The sequence below is a fragment of the Echinops telfairi genome, unplaced genomic scaffold (genome assembly GCF_000313985.2).
Source record: "Echinops telfairi isolate 266 unplaced genomic scaffold, ASM31398v2 ScPeMD7_6;HRSCAF=24_1, whole genome shotgun sequence".
In the NCBI taxonomy this organism is placed as follows: Eukaryota; Metazoa; Chordata; class Mammalia; order Afrosoricida; family Tenrecidae; genus Echinops; species Echinops telfairi.
Window position 1 is genome coordinate 443428 of NW_022103903.1, and position 21197 is coordinate 464624.

The 21197-nt window shown below is 41.4% G+C and overlaps 1 protein-coding gene across 8 annotated transcripts in view; it reads right to left on the bottom strand.

Annotated features, from left to right (window-relative positions):
* ROBO1 (roundabout guidance receptor 1) overlaps positions 1-21197 on the bottom strand; it is a 1092383-nt gene that overhangs the window by 105669 nt on the left and 965517 nt on the right. For 7 of the 8 annotated variants that reach the window (XM_045286235.1, XM_045286236.1, XM_045286238.1 and 4 more), the window contains one exon: positions 16673-16800. In XM_045286235.1, coding sequence (XP_045142170.1) covers positions 16673-16800 — 128 coding nt within the window. Of the gene's footprint in view, positions 1-16672; positions 16801-17426; positions 17623-21197 lie in introns of those variants that run through there. The other variant, XM_045286240.1, reaches the window with a different exon arrangement.

The window sequence follows — 21197 nt, forward strand, 5'->3', positions numbered from 1 at the left end:
CTTTGGCTCTGGAGTCCCCGGACGAGGAAGTTGTTAGACCCAGGGGAAGACTGATACCCAGACACAGGGCTATGGCCAAGGAGTGCCAAGCCTCCAGATGCTCAGAGGAGAAAAGGTCCTGTTTCCAGAACCCACTTCCAGGTTGTGTAAGTGTGAGAAAATAAAGTTCTCCTTCTTAAAGCAATCCCCTAGCAGTATTTATGTTTCAGCAGTACTAGTCAAGACAATGATCATATTTTATTAATTTATTTTCTGCTTAATGGGGGCCCTTTACTCCTAAAATAGAAAACAATGTCCCTAATGTGGGCATGCCACTCTCGGATCAGCCTCTTCCCGTCTTCCTAACCAACTCCCACAGGGTGTCTGTCGGTCCTTGAGGCTCTCATACCTCTTTCCCCTCCACTTCTATTGCTCTTCTGCTCGGGCTTCTCCCCCTTTACGACTGAATTACTTTAGCTCTCGATTCACAAGAAGGATTGCTTCACGAAACCACCTCTAAATTTAATCCGAAAGCAATTAAAATTCTGTATAGTTTCAGTGAACTTTAATTTCCCCCACAGCACTTATTAAAGCTCCTAATTAGATCTTGTGTAGTTATTTTGTGTCCCTCTCACACTCGTCTATGAGCACCATGAGAGTATTTACTTGTTTGTTTTTTCTTCAGAATGTAACAACGTGAGGTCATCAATTCCCACGGCAAATATTTGTTGGATAACTTGGTATTTAGCAATAGCATTCCGAGTCTCCCAAGTGAAAGCCTTTCCCCCCTCCCTGGCAAGCCACTCTCTTTATGGGGTCCCTTTTTGCCTGCAGTTGGTATTTTAGATTTCTGTGTCCCTGCATCGTGCAATTGATGACTAACTGAGAAACAAACACAGTCTCACTGCTGCCAAGTCAGTTCACACTCACAGCAACCATGCAGCACAAAGTACAACTGCCCATTTGGGTTTCTGGGGCTGAAAGCTCTTTGTAGGAGAAAAAAAGTCCCATCCTTCTGTCTAGCAGTGGGTAGTTTGGGGTCTGCAGATCCGGGGTTAGCCCAGTGCATAGTCCATGAAGCCACAAGGCTCCTACTAACAGAAAGATTGAGGGTTAATGCTCAACCAGATGTGACCGAAAACGGTGCTAGGCAGGTGTGATAGGTAGGGTTTTTGGTGCCAACATGCTTCAAAGAGGAACACGTGGGCAGAGTGTAGCCTGTCAGTCAGGTTGCAACTTAATTGGAGGACTACTGAAATAAATGGCCCTCTAGAGGCCAGCTTCCCTCGCTCTCTGTTTCACCTTCCGGTTGATGAGCCACTTCAAGCCACACTGATGGCAGCAAAAGCCTGAGAGATGCATCTACCGCCACTGGATCTACACGATTTTGCACCCACTGGCCTGAGATCTTCCTGCAGTCTGCATCATTGTGTGTGGCTGTGTGAGTCACAGGAGGGATTTATGGACTAGTGTCAGACTTAATGAGTTGCACTGGACTCATGGACCTGACCTGGAGTTGACTGGGATATTTGCTTGATATATAATTACTTGATATATAATTACTTCTTGATGTAAAGCTCCCACTTACACATACATGGGTGTCATGGATTTGTCTTCTCCACCAGGCTGTCCTGTCCACATGAGTCTTAGTATGGTACAAACTCTGTGCTCAATCATTCACCTGAAGAATACCAGTTGGGACCATCTAGCAGGAAAGGACAGGTAATTTCCTTCTGTGAAGAGTTCAGACAGGAAAGCCCGGTGGACCTGTCCTACTCTGTAAGCCATGTGGCTGCCATGCAGTGCAATGAAGGGTTTGGATGTAGTTTGCTCAGCCTGCAAAGATCAAATCATGTAGCTTTTCCTCCAAATCACCGTACAAGTAAAGAACCATCAGTATTAGCCAATTATGCATTAGCTCATCTTCTGGAAACCCTCATAGGAATTATTTAAGAAAGGGACTCATCTCTCAATTTTCCCACAGCAGGACAGATAAAATCATTTCCTTGAGGTCATACAGCATGTCAGATGTGGTTGTAGGTCGCTGAGTAAATTTCTATTCCAAGGACCCTTGTATGACAGAGCGGAAGTACCCCTTTGGGTTTCCTCGGCTGCACTCGTGACAGGAGCAGATTACAGCCTCTTTTCTCCCGGGATTTGCTTCGGGCCTCTTGGTGAGTGGCCAAGCTCTTCTTACCCAGGTATCCTCAAAGCTCCTTGGGTGAGTAACAGAAGACTGACATTCAGGTCTGCGCAGCTCGTAACTGCTTACTCTTCTCAATCTATTATCTGACTCATTAGTAAAATAAAAGAGTTCAACCTTACTTCAATGGAATTTTACCTCAGAAACATTTTAAATCCATGACCTAAAATAACTTTCCATGAGAAATTATGAAATATACAATGTATGCATTAATGTATTAGATGAGTATGAATTCATAATTACTCTGCTCATATGTTTTAAGGAAAAGGGGAAAAAAAGAAACCATGTCCTTATTTATTTTCTTAAAAAGAAAACCCTGCCATGCTCCAAGATGTGAATGCAACATGCCGGTATGAATCAGGGAACAGTGGAGAGGTCTGAGGGGCTGGCCCTAATCCCAACTACGTGGACAGCTGCCCCTACCCCTAGAAGAATTCACTTCAGAGGACATCACTGAAGCTACAGCTCAGGGAGAGAGACATGTCTGATCAGGGCACACAGAAGCAAATGAAAGGGGAGGAAGAGAGAGTGGAGCACATGCTGGCCCACCAGGCCTGGAGGACAATATCCCCTCTCAGAGTAGCCAATGCACAGAGTGGACCATATGGCCGGCACCACTACAAGACACGACATCCCTCACTGACCCATAGCCCTACAGGGGACAACACTGGAGACAAAGTGTGGGAATTGCGACCGATCTGACCCCCACCACACCAAGGAAAACACTAAGGGCGTGCAACAGAGCAGCAAAGGCAGCAAAGCAAGGAAGTCCTGAGGGAATACCAAAAATAGACTTTGGGGCCAGGGCATGGCACTCCATCAGACAACCAGAAAACACTCCTAAAGATCAAGAAACAGACCTTGAACTATTTACAGGCTTTTCTCTTTTTTTTGGTCATTGTTTTGTTGCTTTGTTTTGCTCTGTCCTGTTTCTGTGCATATTAATATCGCTGTAGGTCTATCTACATAAGATAGGCTGGATCAACAATCTAGAGCAGAAAACAATGTGACTGATGGTTTTGGGGGGACATGAGAGAGGGGGAGATCGGCAAAGGAAGTGGTGCTAACAAACCCAGGGACAAAGGAACAGCAAGGGATCCAAAATCAGTGGTGAGGCGGGTGTAAGAGGCCTGGTAGGGATTGATCAAGGGCAATGTAATGGAGAGGAATTACTGAAACCCAAATGAGCATGATAGTGGGACAAGAAGAATGTAAAAGGAAATAGAGGGCAGAATAAGGAGGCAAAGGGCATTTATAGAGGTCTAAATACATGCACTTACATATGTAAATATATTTATAAATGATGATGGGGAAATAGATCTGTGTGCGTATATTTATAGGTTTCATATTAAGGTCGCAGATGGACATTTGGCCTCCACTCAAGTACTCCCTCAATGCAAGAACACTTTGTTCTATTAATCTGACATTCTGTGATGCTCACCATCCAACATGATCTCTGAAGACAAAGCGGGTGCATAAGCAAATGTGGTGAAGAAATCTGATGGTGCCTGGCTATCAAAAGATATAGCGTCTGGGGTCATAAAGGCTTGAAGGTAAACAAGCAGCCATCTAGCTCAGCAGCAACAAAGCCCACATAGAAGAAGCACACCAGCCTGTGTGATCACAAGGTGTTGAAGGGATCAGGTATCAGACATCAAAGAACAAAACATCCTATCATTGAGAATGAGGAGCTGTGTGGAGTGGTGACCCAAAGCCCATCTTTAGACAACTGGACATCCTCTTACAGAAGGGTCATGGTGAGAAGACGAGCCAGTCAGGATGCAGTGTAGCAACAATGAAACATACAACTTTCCTCTAGTTCTTAATTGCTTTACCCCCCCACAGCATGATCTCAATTCTACCTTACAAATCCAGCTAGACCAGAGGATGTACACTGGTACAGATAGCAACTGGAAACACAGGGAATCCAGGACAGATGATCCCTTCAGGACCAGTGGTGAGAGTGGCAATACCAGGAGGGTGGAGGGAAGGTGGTGTACAAAGGGGAAACCCATTACAAGGATCTACATATAACCACCTCCCTTGAGGACAGACAACAGCAAAGTGGGTGAAGGGAGACATTGGACATGACAAAATAGTAATAATTTGTAAATTGTCAAGGGATTATGAGGGAGGGAGGGTGGGAGAGGGAGGGAAAAAAATGAGGAGCTGATGCCAAGGGCTCAAGCAGAAAGCAAATATTTTGAGAATGATGATGGCAACAAATGTACAAATGTGCTTGACACAATGGATGGTTGTATGGATTGTGGTGAGAGGTGGATGAGTCCCCAATAATATGATTTTAAAAACAAACAAAAAGCCCTGCCATTTTATCCCTGGGGAAGAAATGTGATGTAATATTTTAGGTCAACTACTGTGAATGTTGAATGTCAGCAGCCATGAAATCGAATGGGTGTGTGTGTCCACTGTGCTATGACGTAGGGATGTTCCCAACCCCCGTTGCACCAACTGTGAAACCCAGACTGCTAGTCAATAATTTCCAAGTCATGCCCACGATAAACATTTGGAGTCTCAGCAATCTAACAGATTTACTAAATCGACCATTTATTCTCAAGGACCTTAAATAAGATCAAACTTATTTAGATATCTTTAATAATTAAGACCATTAGAAATAAATAACAAAAAGCCTAAGGGTAAATACATGAGTTTCTCTATTAATAACTTAAAGATACACGGAGTTAAAAGCTGGTTTTAACCTCTACAAAGTTAACTGTTTCAAAGTGCTTTTCTAAAATTGCTATCTCTGTCAGGCTTAATTGTGCATTGCTCTAAATTCTCCCCCCATTACCATCCTCCACACAAAGTAAGTGTCCTAGAGCTAAAGCTACCTTTAACAACCATTAGTGGATTTTCTCACCCTCATAAATCTGTTACACAGCAATTACTCAGCTTTATTTTGTCTTGTACTATTGTTCTGCAGGGGTGTTTAGACTGGCACATTATCAGTCATGGGAGGAACAGTTTTAAAGCAAATTAAAGGCCTCATGGTATTTTAATTATCTGTGCTAATTTTAGGTTCGATCTTACGAAAGTACTAACTTCTAATGCATATAGAATCTTGCAAAGAACCAAAACAAAAGGCGCACCATTACATTAAAAGCCATTTTAATAAGCTTCCAGGAACCCCAGCTGCCACATTGTTGTCAAGTGTGACTATTCTACAGAGGACCATGATGCTTGGAATGTGCTGCCATGGTTCGTGACTCTCTGCAGAATGAAGATTGTGCCGCATGATTACTAATGCCGCACACATGTGTCAAAACAGTTTAAATATTTGCAAACATCATGAAACCGCAATGGATATGAGTTTAGAAAAGGTCCGTTTTCCACCATCATGCATATTTAGCTTACTCAGAGTCTGTTATCAGGGAGGAGTGGGCTCATGATCTAGGCCAGTGGTTCTCCACCTTCCTAATGCTGAGACCCTTTAACATAGTACCTCATGTTGTGGTGACCCCCCCCCCAACCATGAAATTATTTCCATTGCTACCTCATAACTGTAATTTTGCTACTGTTATGAATTGGGTGACCCTTGTGAAAGGGTCATTCGACCCCCAAAGGGGTCGTGACCCACAGGTTGAGAACTGCTGGGCTAGGCTGTAAGTCAATTTCTTTTAAATAATTCCATGACCACCATTACGTCCTATATATGTGGGTGAAAATAGGATATATTAATGCAAGTTAACCCAAGTTGATTCTTTTATATGAAATGATTCACAAAAATCACAAAAACAATTCCATGTTTTAAAATTATCTAAGATAACATAAGCTTACCTGTCAGTTACTAGAGCCAACTATAAATCCATTTATCCCAGTTTCATCCCCTGATGTCATGTATTTTACATGTGGCTTGCTAAAGACAGTGATAGAGTTACACAGTCAGACCACGGGGCACTGCAAAAACCTCAGCCACTGTTATGTAGATGAGCACATCATAGCAAAGCTCAAAGATAATGGAGTGCCTAAGACCTGCTTCTTAGTAATGCCTGCCACGTCATTATGTGTCAGAATCAGCTTGTGTATCAATTATTTCTCGTCCCTGACTGCTGTACATCAGTCTTTTAAAATGTCCCTGGCACATACATTCAGGGAGTGTCTTTGAATTCTTTGCTGCAAGGCCACATAGGTGAATATTTTTTTCCTTTGATTAATTTTTTAAGATTGTTCTCAGTTCATTGCAAATAACTGAAAGCAACCAACCATGCATCGTCATGGGGAAGGGATAGAAATCTAAGAATATCACACCTTTAGGCATCATTCAGGTTAAAAAATGGCTATTCCTTTAAATTGGAAGAGCATAAGAAGTTCTTTACTTTATGATGCCTACCAAAAAAGCGGGGGGCGGGGCAAAGCATCATAGGCCCAAATGCTGGGGGTTTCAATCGAATCAAATAGCATCAAAACCCAGCAGGAGGGAAGCTCAGCATCCTACTTATGCCACTGGATCAGGGCCCTGAAGAGACAGAGCCATTTTCACAAATCACCCTCTTGTTAAATTCTGTAGTGGGACTTCATTAAACCTCCGAGCCGAAGGCATCTTACTTTCAGGCGGCTCACAAAGAAGCTCAGCTGGCAATACTGAGTCTTTAAAAGTCTCTGATCACACATTGTGGCTTTTAGGCTTCTTTCTTTACTATAGTACCTCTTTTCCTCTGCCCGCCTGTCTGCCTCTCAAGTCTTCGGCTGAACCATAGAGGGTATTATTATTAATATTATTATTTCCTAACTATAGTGCCCATAGGCACACACTCCAAATCTGGAACCGGACACATTTGGAATCAGACTGTTAGAGTAAGCATTATGATTGACAATCCTCAGCTATCCAGTAGACGTATCCAAGAGGTGATATGTGTGGACAGTGTTATTGCATAATGATATGCCCCTTGGCCCCTGAACCAGTGTTTCTTCTGACATGGCTGGTTTCCCCGGATCGCAGTGTGTGCATTATTGCCCTATGTCCTGAAGAAACAGTCCCTAGGGGTACACTTCAGCTCTACCTTGTCTGGGCCCAGTAACATGCACATTTCAGGGTTCTTAAGCCATCAAGTAAAGCTAGTGGGGGAGGTGTCTCTTAATATGTGTTCCATCGAAAGAGTCACAATTCTTCACCAGAATCATGGATTGCAGTCAACCTAGCTTGAACCGGCAAACAGGCCCCTTCATACTATTAGTTTTGGCTTTGACTCAAATGACCAAGTTAATGGCCTGAAACAATGCACTATTATCCTGCCAGCATTTTTGAAATAAGCTATTTTAGGAAACGATTCCAACAAATTATTTAAGTGAAGTGGACATCAAAGAAAGGAAGTCCACCACTGAGGGGTCAACATTTTCTCTCTCATTACTTCTTTTATGATAAGATATCGTAAGAGTTCTAAGAAGGCCCATGTCTCTTACACAAAAAACCCAAATGCCGATTAAAAGTTAAACACAGTGGTCCCTATTGTGGGGAAACACTCACCACTTTACAAAATAAGCTTTCTTTTCCCCATCTGATTTTGAGTGAAGTTCATTATCGTTATTCCCTACTACTGTCAACAGATCTATAGTAATTTATTTGTTGACTTTTACCTAAATTTTATTTTTACATTCTGAAATCACATTCGAGTGGCCCATTAAAACAGCTGTATGTGCACACACGGCACGTTGACATTATGCAATATTAACATGTTTCTCGTTCACCTTCAAAGGAACTTCCCAAGTTAGCAAATGGTCGAATGTATCAATGCACACTTATTTTGCTGGAGCATGTTTTAGGATCTATTATCAACACTACTAATGTTTTTCAATTATGTGGAAGTTATTATTGAGGAATATTTATCCAAATTATTTTTATCTGTGGTTTATTCAGCAGTCTATGAGAGGGTACCCCCCAAAACTGATGTTCTTTTTTTTTTTAATGTGAGGGGGCTAGTGCATTTGGAGTTCATTCCACTGCGTTAGACTGTTAACCAAGCTTTTTTTTTTTTGACCAAGCTTTTTATTTAAAGGTTCTAACAAGATTGCCTAGAAGTGTGTGGCAAAAAAGGCCTGATGCTTGGCAAACAGGGGACTGGGTTTGCCACCACGAAAATGTACTGACTCACACAGCTATCTCAGTTCACCAGTTTTTGGCAAAAAACAAAACCAAACCCCAGCATGCCTCTCTTGCCCTACACACCTTCCTCACCTGACCTTGCTCTGTACAACTTCTTTTTGTTTCTGTGAATGGAGAAGGACATGAAAGGAAAGCGACTTCATGCCATAGAAGAGGTGAAGAAAAAATGAGGGAGGTGGCCGTCAGCCATCCAAACAGATGAATTTGAAAAATGTTTCTAAGAATGGAATTGCAGATTTGAAAAATGTATTCAGTATAATGGAGAGCACTTTGAAGATGATAAGGTTGTTTTATAAAGAAAATGCAAATATATAGCTTTGGGGAAAAAATTCTGATATTTTCTGGATACCTCCCCATAATATATGGATGGTATTTATAAAACCAACAGGAAAGGGATCAATATTGTTTATTGTATCAGAAAATGTAGCTGCACTGAACAAATAACTATGCTCAAGCATCCAAGGGAGTATGTTAAATATGACTCTGTTAATTAAAAAAGTGAATGCCTTTTGGATCTTAAATAAACACCAAGTAAACCTAATGAACACACAGTAATTTTAATTTTAATAAATGTGGATTCTCTAATATTGCCTAAGGCAACTAGAATATAAACTAACTTCCTTAAAAACTCAATTACAGTAGCTTTGATAGTTTTTATTGAAAGACGTTTATGTAACAATTGCAGCTAGCATTTTTGGGAATATATCAGATGAATCATATCTCAATCGTTTTATGGAGCTTTGGGTAGGCAGCGGAGGTCCCGAGGTACAGGACGTCCTGGCTCTGAGGCACCCAAAATAAGGCCCAGCTCTGAGCGCATCATTCACGGTGTGACCACTCTCGTTGTCGTAAGTTCTGCTTGTACCGAACATATGAACACACCACACAATGTGCTACACATTTTATAGTCATTAGCTCATTTCATCCCCACCACGATCCCACGAGAAAGACATTGTTACCGCCATATTTACTGATGAGCAACTGAGACCCTGGAATGATGTAACTTAAAGGCAGTGGAATGTAGGTGTGTCTATCAGAGACGTATGTGCTACTAACGTCCACCTTAGGTGGGAGGTTTCTTAACAGCAGGAAAAGGTGTTTCCCCCTATGATAAACATTTCAGAGAGACACTGAAAATCTAGCTGTCGAGTCACAGAAAATTCTCCTAGGAAAACACACATACACACACACACAATTAAAAAATTGTACATTAGTGGGGAACAAGAGAAAATTGGTTCTCTTTGAGAAAATAAAAGTCACTGGAAATTGGATGGATTTTAGATCTCTTTTAGAAGTTGGTACAACCAATAATGATAATAACACTAGCAACAACTGTATGCATACAGACGTTATATCCCACAAACCACTCTGATGTGAAGAGAACTTTTGTGAATTCTCAGCTTTATCCGCTCAATGATGTTCATATGGCATTATAGTCTCTCTTTTGTAAACAGATCGGAATACTAAATCATAAAAATGACTTGTCCAGGATCCATAGCTTATATTGCATCAAAGCCAGCACCTGATGGGGTCACATAGACAACACTCTGTGGGCACTGAGAGTGTGCCCGAGACGCTAGTAAGCAAAGAATGCCCCAGGAACTGTGACGTGGAATCCACAGTGAAATGTGGTCAAACCTGTGATAGTGTCCAGCAGGGACATGAATGTGGTTGCTGAATGCAGGATTAGTGGGGAATGTCAGGAGAGCTTCCTGGAAGATTTTTATGTAATACGCTGCGTATTATATAAAACATAGAAATATCTAGCAGGTAGACCATTGGGATGATATGGTGCAGGGCATGTTGGCCCTAGGAAAAGCCCCCGAACCGTGATGCAGACAAGGCAGTGATCCTTGTCTGAAAGGAGAACAAGAGACTACACACGCAGGCAGACTACCACTAGGCATCTTGAATCTTATCAAGAGATAGAAACCATGAAAATGTGTTCTGGAAGGAACTAATCCGATTTGTGCTTTAGGGAGAGAAGATAGTTTTGCAGTGAATGTCTATGGGACAAGATGAAGGCAAAGAGTCAGTTTACACGTGTGAGTTTCCCTGGTAGATGATTAAAACCTGAATGAGAGTGAGAGTCTAAAGTCCAGGTGAGAGATTTGAGAACCTTTAGAGAGAAACTCAGCAGGACATCCCTATGATTGATGAGCTGTAGGAAACACAAGTGTGTCTCAGCAGGCAGCGCTGCGACCAAGCAACCCACTGAAAAGCAGATTGTGCAAGAATCCCCTCCGCGGCCCATCCGAGTCAGTTAACTTTTCAGTGTGCTTTTCATTGTTTTCGGCAAATTAATGCATTTGTAGTAGAAACTAAAAAGCGGAGGTCTCTGATCGTTACGTGTTTTGCTGAAACTGCTCTTAAATTCCATGGAACTCTCAGTGTTTCACAAAGTCCGTCATCAACTGCAGCCCCCTGCACGCTGCAGCCGAGTTTCCTGGTGGCAGCAAGTAGGTCACTGTCAGCAGGAGGAGTGGCTCTCGGAAACAACCCATTAGTAGCAATTAAGCCGCCTAAAGACGGCGTGGGCCATTTTGTTTCCTGCCTGCGTGCCTCCCTTGTCTCATTTCAATCTTAAATTGTCAGCTTCGGTCTTCCAGAAGCTGTCACTAGGTAATCAAGCCTAATGAGGAAGCCTGACCTTCCCGCATGACATTGTAGGCATAAGTAATGATGGGAAGTACGGAACAAAATAACAAGGCCTCAGAAGCGGAGAAAGAGCACAGCAAAGCCTTTGAGGACTCCTTTGACCATTCCTATTTTATGCCCAGTGGTCAATTTAAAAAGGAAAAAGCAAGAATAGAATTCATAACAGAATGCTACCATTTAAAAACTACACGAATGGGCTGATGGAATTGAGAGAAGGCCGTCACTTCAAATCGAAGGAAGAACATGAACTTGGGAAAGAGCTGGAGTTTCACAGCCATCGCGTCCTCGTGGAAACCGAGCATCGCCCCCTGTGCCCACGCCCAGCACCTGCCCGGAACCAAAGCAGGTGTGGAGAGTAGGAAGGGGCAGGAAAGCAAGCCTGGTCCCCGAGAGAAGCCTGCAGAGGCATGCACTAGGGAGTGACGGGCGTGAAGTGAGATCTCAGTGTAGAGCTTCCAGTGTCGGCTGGCCCTGCCCTAGAGGGACGCAGGCGGACTCAGTCTTTTAGCTCCTATTGTAAGCAAGACAAACAAAAATGGGATGGGATTTTCTTGATGGCTCATCTCAGGGAAGACAAACTGATCGCTTGGGAAAGGGCTGGTATAAGGAAGTCCCCTTCAGTTCAGTTTCCTGGGAAAGACACAGGGACGGGAATAGGATCCCTGCGGTGACAGTCACAAATTTACTTTGGGAATGAAATGGTGACAGTAATCAGAGCTGCGTTCTCTGGGAGGAGGCTAGGGGACAGAAAGATTAAGAATGCCATTGAGTTTGCCCAGCTGAGGGCAAACTTGGAAATGACAGAAATTATACATTTAAATTACATTGGATGTGGAACTTCTCTTTTATGTTTAATTTGGAATAACACATTAAAAATGGAATTATTTTAAAAGTTAACAACATGATTGTCATCATAAGTAAACAGTAATGTACTCGTATGGATTTAAAAACTGCTTTTGGTACATCCACTCTGCTTTTCTTAAAGGTTACAACAAAGCACAGGGTGGGGTAAATACCCACTTGATCAGATGAACACAAAGTGTTTTAAAATAAAGACAGGTAGGATCATGTAAGTTAGCATTTGACTGATTCTGGGCAAGTTGCTAATAAAATCTGACCGGTTTAGATTCCACCATTCCCCAAACTCAAGTTAATTCTGACTCAGAGTGACCCCTTCAGACATAGTTAAACTGCCCCTTCAGGGGTCTGCCACTTTATGGGAGTAGACGTTCTTGTCTTTTACCTGCCGAGAAACTAGAGGGTTCACACGACCCCCTTTGAGGGTGGCAGCACACTGGGAAACCTATGGCCCCAGCAGGGTTCTTGTGTTTCCATTCAGACCTTAAACTCATAAAACAAACTTGCAATGATTCTCTGAACACCAGGAGAAAGCCTGGGAGAAGTTTCAATGAAACCCTGTGTAAAAGCTTGGCAGAGCACCTCTGTGCCTCTGTTTTGTTCTGGTTAGACTTGATATTTTATAGTAAGGTCACAACCTATAAAATGCTTATAAATACTACACTATCTATCGAGTGTCTTAGAAGATGGGGCCATTAGGCAATATGAAACACTAGTTCCATAGGTAATTCATTCCTCTCAAGAGAGAGCCTGCAATGATAAGACTTGTGAAATGGAGGCATTAGAGTGCAAAGATAACAATAAATAAAAAGTGAGGTGGCATATATTTGCAAAAGATGCTCAATGCTGTCTGTGTAGGTGAGATCCACAAATGGAGTTTAATTTTCTTGGAGAAGGGGTGAGGCTGCACAGGGGAGGAAATACAGAGATATATAAACATGAAATGCCTACGTGTCAGATCGCAGTGTAAATGAAGCAACATTTATGTAGTTTAATTGTATACATTATAAACTACTGATTTGTCTAGAAAATGACAGAATGCAAGGTTCAGAATAATTTAATGTTCTGGCTAACTAGAGGTTAGGCAGCAACACATTTTTGTTTCGATCGTTCAAAAGATAATTATTTTACAATGGGTTTATTGGCCCATAGGTGTCCATGTAACAAACATGAATTATTCTTTGATAGATTAAATGATGACAGAGCCTTTGAGTTTCATTCTGACCATAGTTTTCGTGGTACATCAAACTGACATGCAAGTTAAAGGGACGTGGATGTTCTCTGTAGTACAGTGCCTTTCGTTCCATGGCTGGATTTCATTTTGATCCTTAATGTCCTGATATTAATCAATTTTCATAAAAATTCCTCAACGCCAAGTAAAATAAAACTTTCTACATTATGAACCAATTTTTTCATTTGGTTGAGTGGGTTTGACATTGTTTACCAAGAAATGTAATCTTACCATTGTTATTCCATAAGCAAATGTGGCATAGGTTTTAAGTGTGCAGTGATAGGCTGTTAGCGGGAAGCTATCTCTTCAAAGCTTATTCTTTCTGAAACATATTTCACCCACAGCTTGGAGGTCTAATTGAGGGTTCTCAGCGACCATGAAGGAGAACAAGCCATTTGTGGGACTATTTGTTCACGGACAATCTCAGAATTCTCAGAAAAATTGACCAGAAATCACCTCAATTTATAGTGAGCAAACTGAAGTTCTAAGAATTAAAAAAACGAACAGCAGTGACTCTTTGAGGTAATGAAATCAGAATTGATGGTAGATCCCCTTTGCTGAGTTTTTGTGTTTTAAGAACAACATTCTATTGCACAGAAACTATAACTGTTTTTGAAACGTTTCAATTCTCCAGTGGTCATACAATCTAAGCCAAGCCCCTGCTGTCAGGTTGATTCCAACATAAGCTGCCCCACAGGGTAGAGTAGAATTTCTGATAGGGTTTCCAGGCTGTAATATTTTTGGGATTCTACTCCCACATCTTTTCCCACAGGACAGCTGGCTGGTGAATAGTCAAAAGCTTTAACCGCTGCCGCTGCCTGCCACAGCGATGACTGAGCTACAGCAACACTACAGAGGGGGTCCGAGGCAACCTTATCCTTCTTCCACTGAGTGGCTGGCGGTTTGAACCACCCACCTTGTGGTCTGCAGTCTAACACGTAACCAAAAGTGCCACCAGGGCTCCTTCCTGTGTCAAAGAGCTCCTTCCAACGGTCATGATTTCCAGAAATCAATCCACTTGCCAAAACTTAATATGCACTATAAAGAATGCATGTGTTTTTAAAATATAGAGGCCTTACACTGGAGGAAAAAATGTTTCATTACTTTGGGACATAATGGACCATTATAAGATGATGTGGATAGTTTTGGTTTCTCCTTTACAGCACCAGCGAGTGAACGAGCTCTCTAGAATTACTTAAGCATCACGGTTTTTCAAATTTTGTTATGTTCTGTCCAGTCGTTTCTCAGAGTTTAAAAAGTATGGATCAACGAAAGTACCCAGGAGGTGGCGGATGATGTGATGAGCATGAGACATAGAAATCATGGGCAGCGAGAGAAGGGCATTGAAAGAAATACAAGCGGGCCGCGTCCGCTGACTTTTGGATCATAAGAAGGTCCCGTGGGCGAAAGACGAGGGGTTCCACCCCCGGAAAGAGTTACAGTCTTGGAAACCCCCAGGGGCCCTCCGTGTCCGATGGCACTGAGCTCAGTTTTGGTGTTTGGGACGTAGGGGGTGGAAAAGGAAGACTAACTCTCGCGACAGGATTCTTCTCAAGAGGTGCGAGTTCATGAGAGCTGCATGGGCATGATCTACCCACCCTGGTCAACGGTATCACTTAGCGGATTGACTTCGGCCAGGAGCGTAGGGTTTTGCTGCCCTAACACTAGAAACAGGTATCAACATAACTGCACTACTGAATTTCTTATTGTAATTATTTCCTGCGATCTAATAGATTCCTTTCTGATTAGTTTCCTTTGCAGTATCACTCATTCTTAAACACGGGCTTTAAATGAAGAAACAAGACACATACATTTCCTTTGGATTAGCTTTTTTCTTAGTTATCTATTGCAGTTGGGAAGCAAGTTCTCTCTTTCACATATTGTATATATGCAGCATCTCAAAAGATAACGTAACAAGGATGCTTGCATATATTTTTTTATTTTAATATTGGAATGAAATAATACCTCCCCAACGGCCATTATAATAAGAACGCCTAAGTTTCTCAAGTAGACTCTGGATTTGTCAATTTGTGTTCAATTTCTATTGAAATTCAGGCGTAGGGAACAAGAATTGCAAAAAGAAAACCTAAGGCTGAATTAGCTTTGGAAATGGGTTTAAAATTGCATGAAGACTCTCTTTTCATATCATTGTCTCTTGTACCATTTTGCCAGTACCATTTGAACAGCATCAAGCTACCTAGGCAAAAGGCTGTGAAACATAGAGTGAAATCTATCTCACCATGCAATGTGGCTCTCAATCAACTTCCCTGTCACAATTGCCGGGAGATAGATACACCTTTTCATGTCTGGGCGATTTTCACTCCCTCGGGAAGGCTTTTGAACTTGGATTTGACATCTCTTAAATTTGTGCTTCCTCTAAATGTAAAAGCGTTTTCTTTTCTTACAGTTTGTAGTCTTGTGTAGCATTCCAGTCTAACTTAGATTAAAGAGAAGTAGTCTAGGCTTTAGAAACGTAATGTTTGCTCTTGAAACTTTCCCCCCCTTTTGTTTTTATGAGGTTAAGCTAAAAACTCCAAAGTGAGGCATAATGGCTTCAGAGACAGGAAGGAAATATTCTTTATTTCTTTGCTTTTTACAATGTAAAAAGCCCACAAGTTTCTTTTGTAGAAAACCCACAGTAGAAGCATTCCCTCAAAAGCCACTTTTTGTTCGTAATAGTCTTAGAGGAGACAGGGTTCAGAAAAGATGACAGCACCGAGTGTTGCTAATGTTAGACCCCCAAACAAGCAAAGTGGCTTATGACCAAAACCCCTGTTTACTCCGTACTTGTCAAAATAGGGGCTGTTTTCACCATTAGCATGTTCTTCAAAGGTCACTGTCTCCCCTTTTCTATAAGGAACATTTATGCCCTCAAAAGAGGAAAAACAGCGGAAAATCCTGAGATGAACGATTGTGATTGGAATCAGGCTAACATCATGCAAGAGGGTGAATGAAAACTTCTGGAGTTTGGAGGGGGGCAAGCATTTCTGCATGAGACATGACTCCGACCTTCACAACACAGCTCCGACTATGGTTAATGGACCAACAAATCGAAAATCTTTATCAAAATGAGTAAACTGTAAGGACAATTCATTCCCTGAACACACTGTATATCTGTTACTTCACGGGCCTTGTGTACCCAGAAAAAAAAAAAAGATTGTAAAAATCCCCACTCTCATTGGTAGAGCTCCCATTCTCCAGGGGATGACGATGTCCTCACTTTGGTGCGGTACAATATGCAGACCCCTAGAGGCGCATAATTTGCCATGATGGAAGATTTATGGTTCCCACTGAGAAGGGAGTTTCATGGCACTCGTAGGCATTTAATTAAAAGACGACCGTCGTTCTGTGTTTCAACCCTGGAGATTTAAAGCACATTCTCTTCCTCTACTTGAGTAAGGTAAAACTTTTCAAAATGTTTCCAATTTCCTATAACAAATACTTACCGAGTTCCCATGGGAAACAACTAAAGAAACAAGCAAAAGCCTAAACATATTTGAAATCAAACATCTTATCAGTAGTTATAGTGCTTATTTAATGACTGCTCTAGCGAGCTCTTCTTCGCTTTTCAAACAATACGTGTCATATTCCAAAACAACCGTAGGGAAAGGGTCCCCAATCCTACCTTGGACAGTCAGAGTAGCTGACGCTTCAGCTTTCCCCACCATATTTTCTGCCACACATGTGTATGAGCCCATATCTCCAGCCATCACCTTCCGAATTTTCAAGGTATGATCATCTCGAATTTCATATCTAATAATATAACACAAGATAGCATAGTTAAGTAACAGAAAGATCTGACTATTTACATGTTGGGAACTGGCATCAGAGATCATACATTTAATTCCCGAAACTTATCAAGTGTACCTTGTGGCTTTTTTCTAAGTCAACAAGCAAATAGGGAGCAGATTGTTACTGCACATAATACTTCTTAAAGGTAAAGGCATTTACTCATTAGATTCTCTAAAGACAGTTACCTTTAATTAAATTGATTTAATTAAAAGTCTTGATATTTGCCAGAGTTAAGTATTTTGTATGTTTATCTTTAAAATTTTTTAGAACAATTTTATGGGCTAAGTATAATGCTCCCCTCGTGACAAAATTGAACATAGCCAGGTGAAGTTAATAGAATTAAGTAATCAAAAATAAAAGTCAAAATCAATGAAGTTGGGAAGATATATTCTCTTTTACAAATGGTACTGGCAAAATTGTACATTCATTTGGAAGAAAATGAATCAGAAATTAAATGAAACAGAATCCTTACCTTACACGATATACAAAAACGAACTGAATGCGTTTTAAAGATCTAAACGTAAGACCTAAAACTATAAAGATTCCCCAAGAAACTATAAGGGCAACCAGAAAAAGTTCACGCTCACCAAGTTGTTTCTAAATCCTGGACAGAGGAGACCACCCACAGGCTCTCTACGGTTGAGTCTGGATGGAAGGGCTGTCACAGCTTTCTCCCAAGGGGAGGTGGTGGCTTCAGAGAGTACGGCCAGTAGCCTAACGCTTCAGGCACCCAGCTCGGCACCAAACTGCTATCAAGTCAATTCTCATGGCAAAAATTATTAAAAACTCACAAACAGAAGAAGATAAATTCGGCAACTGGGAGCTCTAAAAATTAAGCATCAAAAGCCTTCTCCAAAAGAGCAAGAGGAAAGTCAAGGGACTGGGAGCAAACTTTGGCAGCAGCTTATCCGACAAGTGACTAATCTTTGAAATTGCTCAGCCACAGAAAGGAAAACTCAAATGGTAGAAACCAGGCTAAGAATAGAAACACAGATTTCACTGAAAACAAAACAAAACAAGTAGATGGCCAAAGCCTATCCGAGGAGAGGCTTGTGATGACTAGCCATGTGAGATGTACATCACAGCAAGGAGACCCATTCTTCCCCTGGAAATAACAGCCGCGAGCAAAGCAAAGCAAAGCGAAAAACAAACCAAAGCAAAAGAAAGAAAGAAGTGCTTGGAAATCAAGACTAGCAATAAGGTTTGGAAATCTCATACAGGGCTGGTGAAATTACAAAATGGTAAAACACCAAGCACTATGGAAAACAGAATGATATTTCTTTTTTTAAAGTTAGAAATTTAGATACCACATGATCCAGAAATCTCACGTCTAGCTCTATATCCTAGAAAAGTAAGAGCCAGGGTACAAGTAGATATATCCAGACCCATGTTCGTAGCAGCACTATTCAGAATAACAAAAAGATGTCAACCACCTAAGTGCAAACTAGTGGATGAACGGACAGGCAAACTCTGATACATCTCACATGCTAGAGACCGAGGAGAGATCGGTGCTACATCTCACAGCAAACGTGTGATGCTGAGTGAAATAAGTCAATCATAAAAAGGCAAATATTGTAGTAGAAAAAAATAAAGGTTTACTTAAAAATAAATATTCTTTGATGGTTATCATGGATGGAAGGATGAGGGAAGGAAATATAGTAGATAGTAGATATGTTTAAACTTAGTTTAAGAAGAAGACTGTATATAAAAAAAGGGAGGTGAGTACAACATTACAAAAGTAAAAGAAGGTCCTAGGAAGTATGAAGAAGTAAAGACAACAATAGGAAACTGCACAGCAATCTTGTAACAGCAGTGACACACGACAATCTATGAGTGGATAAATAGGCAGATCTGTCGGCTGAACAGGTGTGGGATAGAATATGGGAGGATATCCCAGAGCACATGTTGGTTTGGAAGTGGATATCAACACATATGTATTTATATGTATGTGCTGTGAGTATATCCAGGTTTATAATTGAGCATATAATTGTGAAACATACAACTTCACATATAATTATAAAATTATGCAATTAACATTAACCAAATACCTTGGGGAACTGATCACTGAGTTATTAAGTTTAGGGCAAAAATCTCAGGAGACATCTATATTATTCGGCATTACACAGTCCATAAAATCCAAGTTCACGATCCTACTCTTGTGAGGGGTACTGAGGTCTCAAGAGCTTATGTTAGCCATCTAAGATGCAACCATTGATCCCTACCTGTCTGTAGCGAAGAATAGTGAGCGAAGAATAGCAGAGACTCAAGGACACAATCCGAGCAAGGGCCCAATGGGCCACATGAACCACAGGCTCTGCCAACCTGAATCCAGAAGACCTAGAGGGTGCCTGGCCGCCACTACAGACCGCACTGACCAAGCTCCCAATAAAACGTCACCAAAGGGGAGAAACCGGTCAAGCACATGAAAAGTCTTGTAAAAGCCAGGCTGACATCTCTGCTAAGGATCAGCGGAACACCCGAGACCTCGACATACACGCTCGCTAAGTCAGCAACGAAACGTCCTTCGAGCCAGGCAATCTCCAGGCACAGGAGCAATACCATCCGTGAGAAACGTCCCCCTCAGACCAATCAAACGGGAAGAACAGCGCTTGTTTGAAAACTAAGCTCAGAGGCAGGGCTGTGCATGAGAAGGGGCAAATGGAAACAAGGAAGGCAGGGAGGAAGTAGGAAGGTGCTGTTACGTTAAGTGGATTCCATTTAATACCACAAAACCAAAATGGGTTTTGAATTATTGAATTATTGAAAGGGAAACAGATTTGTTGTCTAGAATGTCACTGCCTACACTAAAATGTTCCAACTCATTTTAAAAGATAAGATGAGGTCCCCTGTGTACATAGGGGCCATGGCTAGTTAAGGAGCATCTTTCAGTGTCCTGTGAGAGTCCCCTAGCCTTGCTGCACCCTTCCTCTCAGGTGTTGAAGTAATTACCTTTGTAGTTTCTCTTCTGAACCCTTCTCCTCCAACTATGTTCTCCCATAGTGATATGATCTATTGTTATTCATATATTGATCAAACACACAGATATTACCAACCTCTACTTGATCCCCAACTTCTATTGGACCTAAAACCCACGTATATACAAATGACCTTCAAAAAGTTTGTGGAAAGATTTACCTGACAATGTATTTTCCCATAAACTTCTTTTTAAGTTGGGATTTAATACATAGACCATATCATTCCATATTTCAACCATATCACATAGACCCATAAAGTTATCACAGCCCCTTATTGTTTGGATGACAACTAAGTGAACATTACATTCCACCAAACTAACAAACAAAGAAAAAAACAACCTTGCTATGAAGATGATTCGAACTCACAGCAGCTCTATAATCGGTTCCCGGCTGAAAGTATTTATGGAGCCAGTGCCTTACCTTTCTCTCATGTAGCGGCTGGCCGGCTTGAACAGCTGACCTTGCCCTTAGCTCAAGCTTTACCTGACAGTGTCACCACGGTTCTCATTCCATAGGTACCTGTTGTTTATTAAAACATTCATTCTCCCTCCATCATAGGAATTAACTACTTTTTCAAACACAATATACCTAACTTCCTTCACAACCTCTGCCAAGTCATTCACGTTGTCAATTTAGTCTTAACAATGTCTTTGCCACGAAGACACGAGTCTCCATCTCACCTGCCAGGCCCAACCCTCTCTATCGTTTCTCTGATCTCTCTGCCATACATTTTCCCCACTTAGCTTATTATTTATAGTGTTAATATAATTTACAAACAGAATTCAGTTCATACAAAGAAGCATCTGAAAGTCTGGGTGGGGGGTGGGGGGGTGGGGGAATAGAATGAAAGGAAATGGGTAAGCCAATAGCGTTGCTACTAAGAGTCAAGTTCATGCTTGCACATGCTTATTCCAAATGAAAGTATGTAAATATATCTTTGTAATCTCTGGGTGGCTACAGACATGTTCCCTCACTAACATACTTGTCAGTCTCAGTAGAAAATCCAAAAACTGTCAAGTCAATTCCAACTCACAGCAATATCATAAGGCAGGTGTCCTCAAACTATGGCCCATGGGCCACATGCGGGCCCGCCAAGGCCATTTATCCGGCTCGCTGGGTGTTTTTGGTCTGTTTGTTTTTTAACTTCAAAATAAGATATGTGCAATGTGCATAGGAATTTTTTCATAGTTTTTTTTATAAAACTATAGTCCGGCCCTCCAATGGGTCTGAGGGACAGTGAACTGGCCCCCTGTTTAAAAAGTTTGAGGACCCTGCCCTAAGTGCATAAAGACTATTAATCTTTTTTTTTTTGGTGAAAAAGCAGCTTTATGGTCATGTAATTCACATATAGTTCAATCATATTACAAAGAGTTGTACAATAAT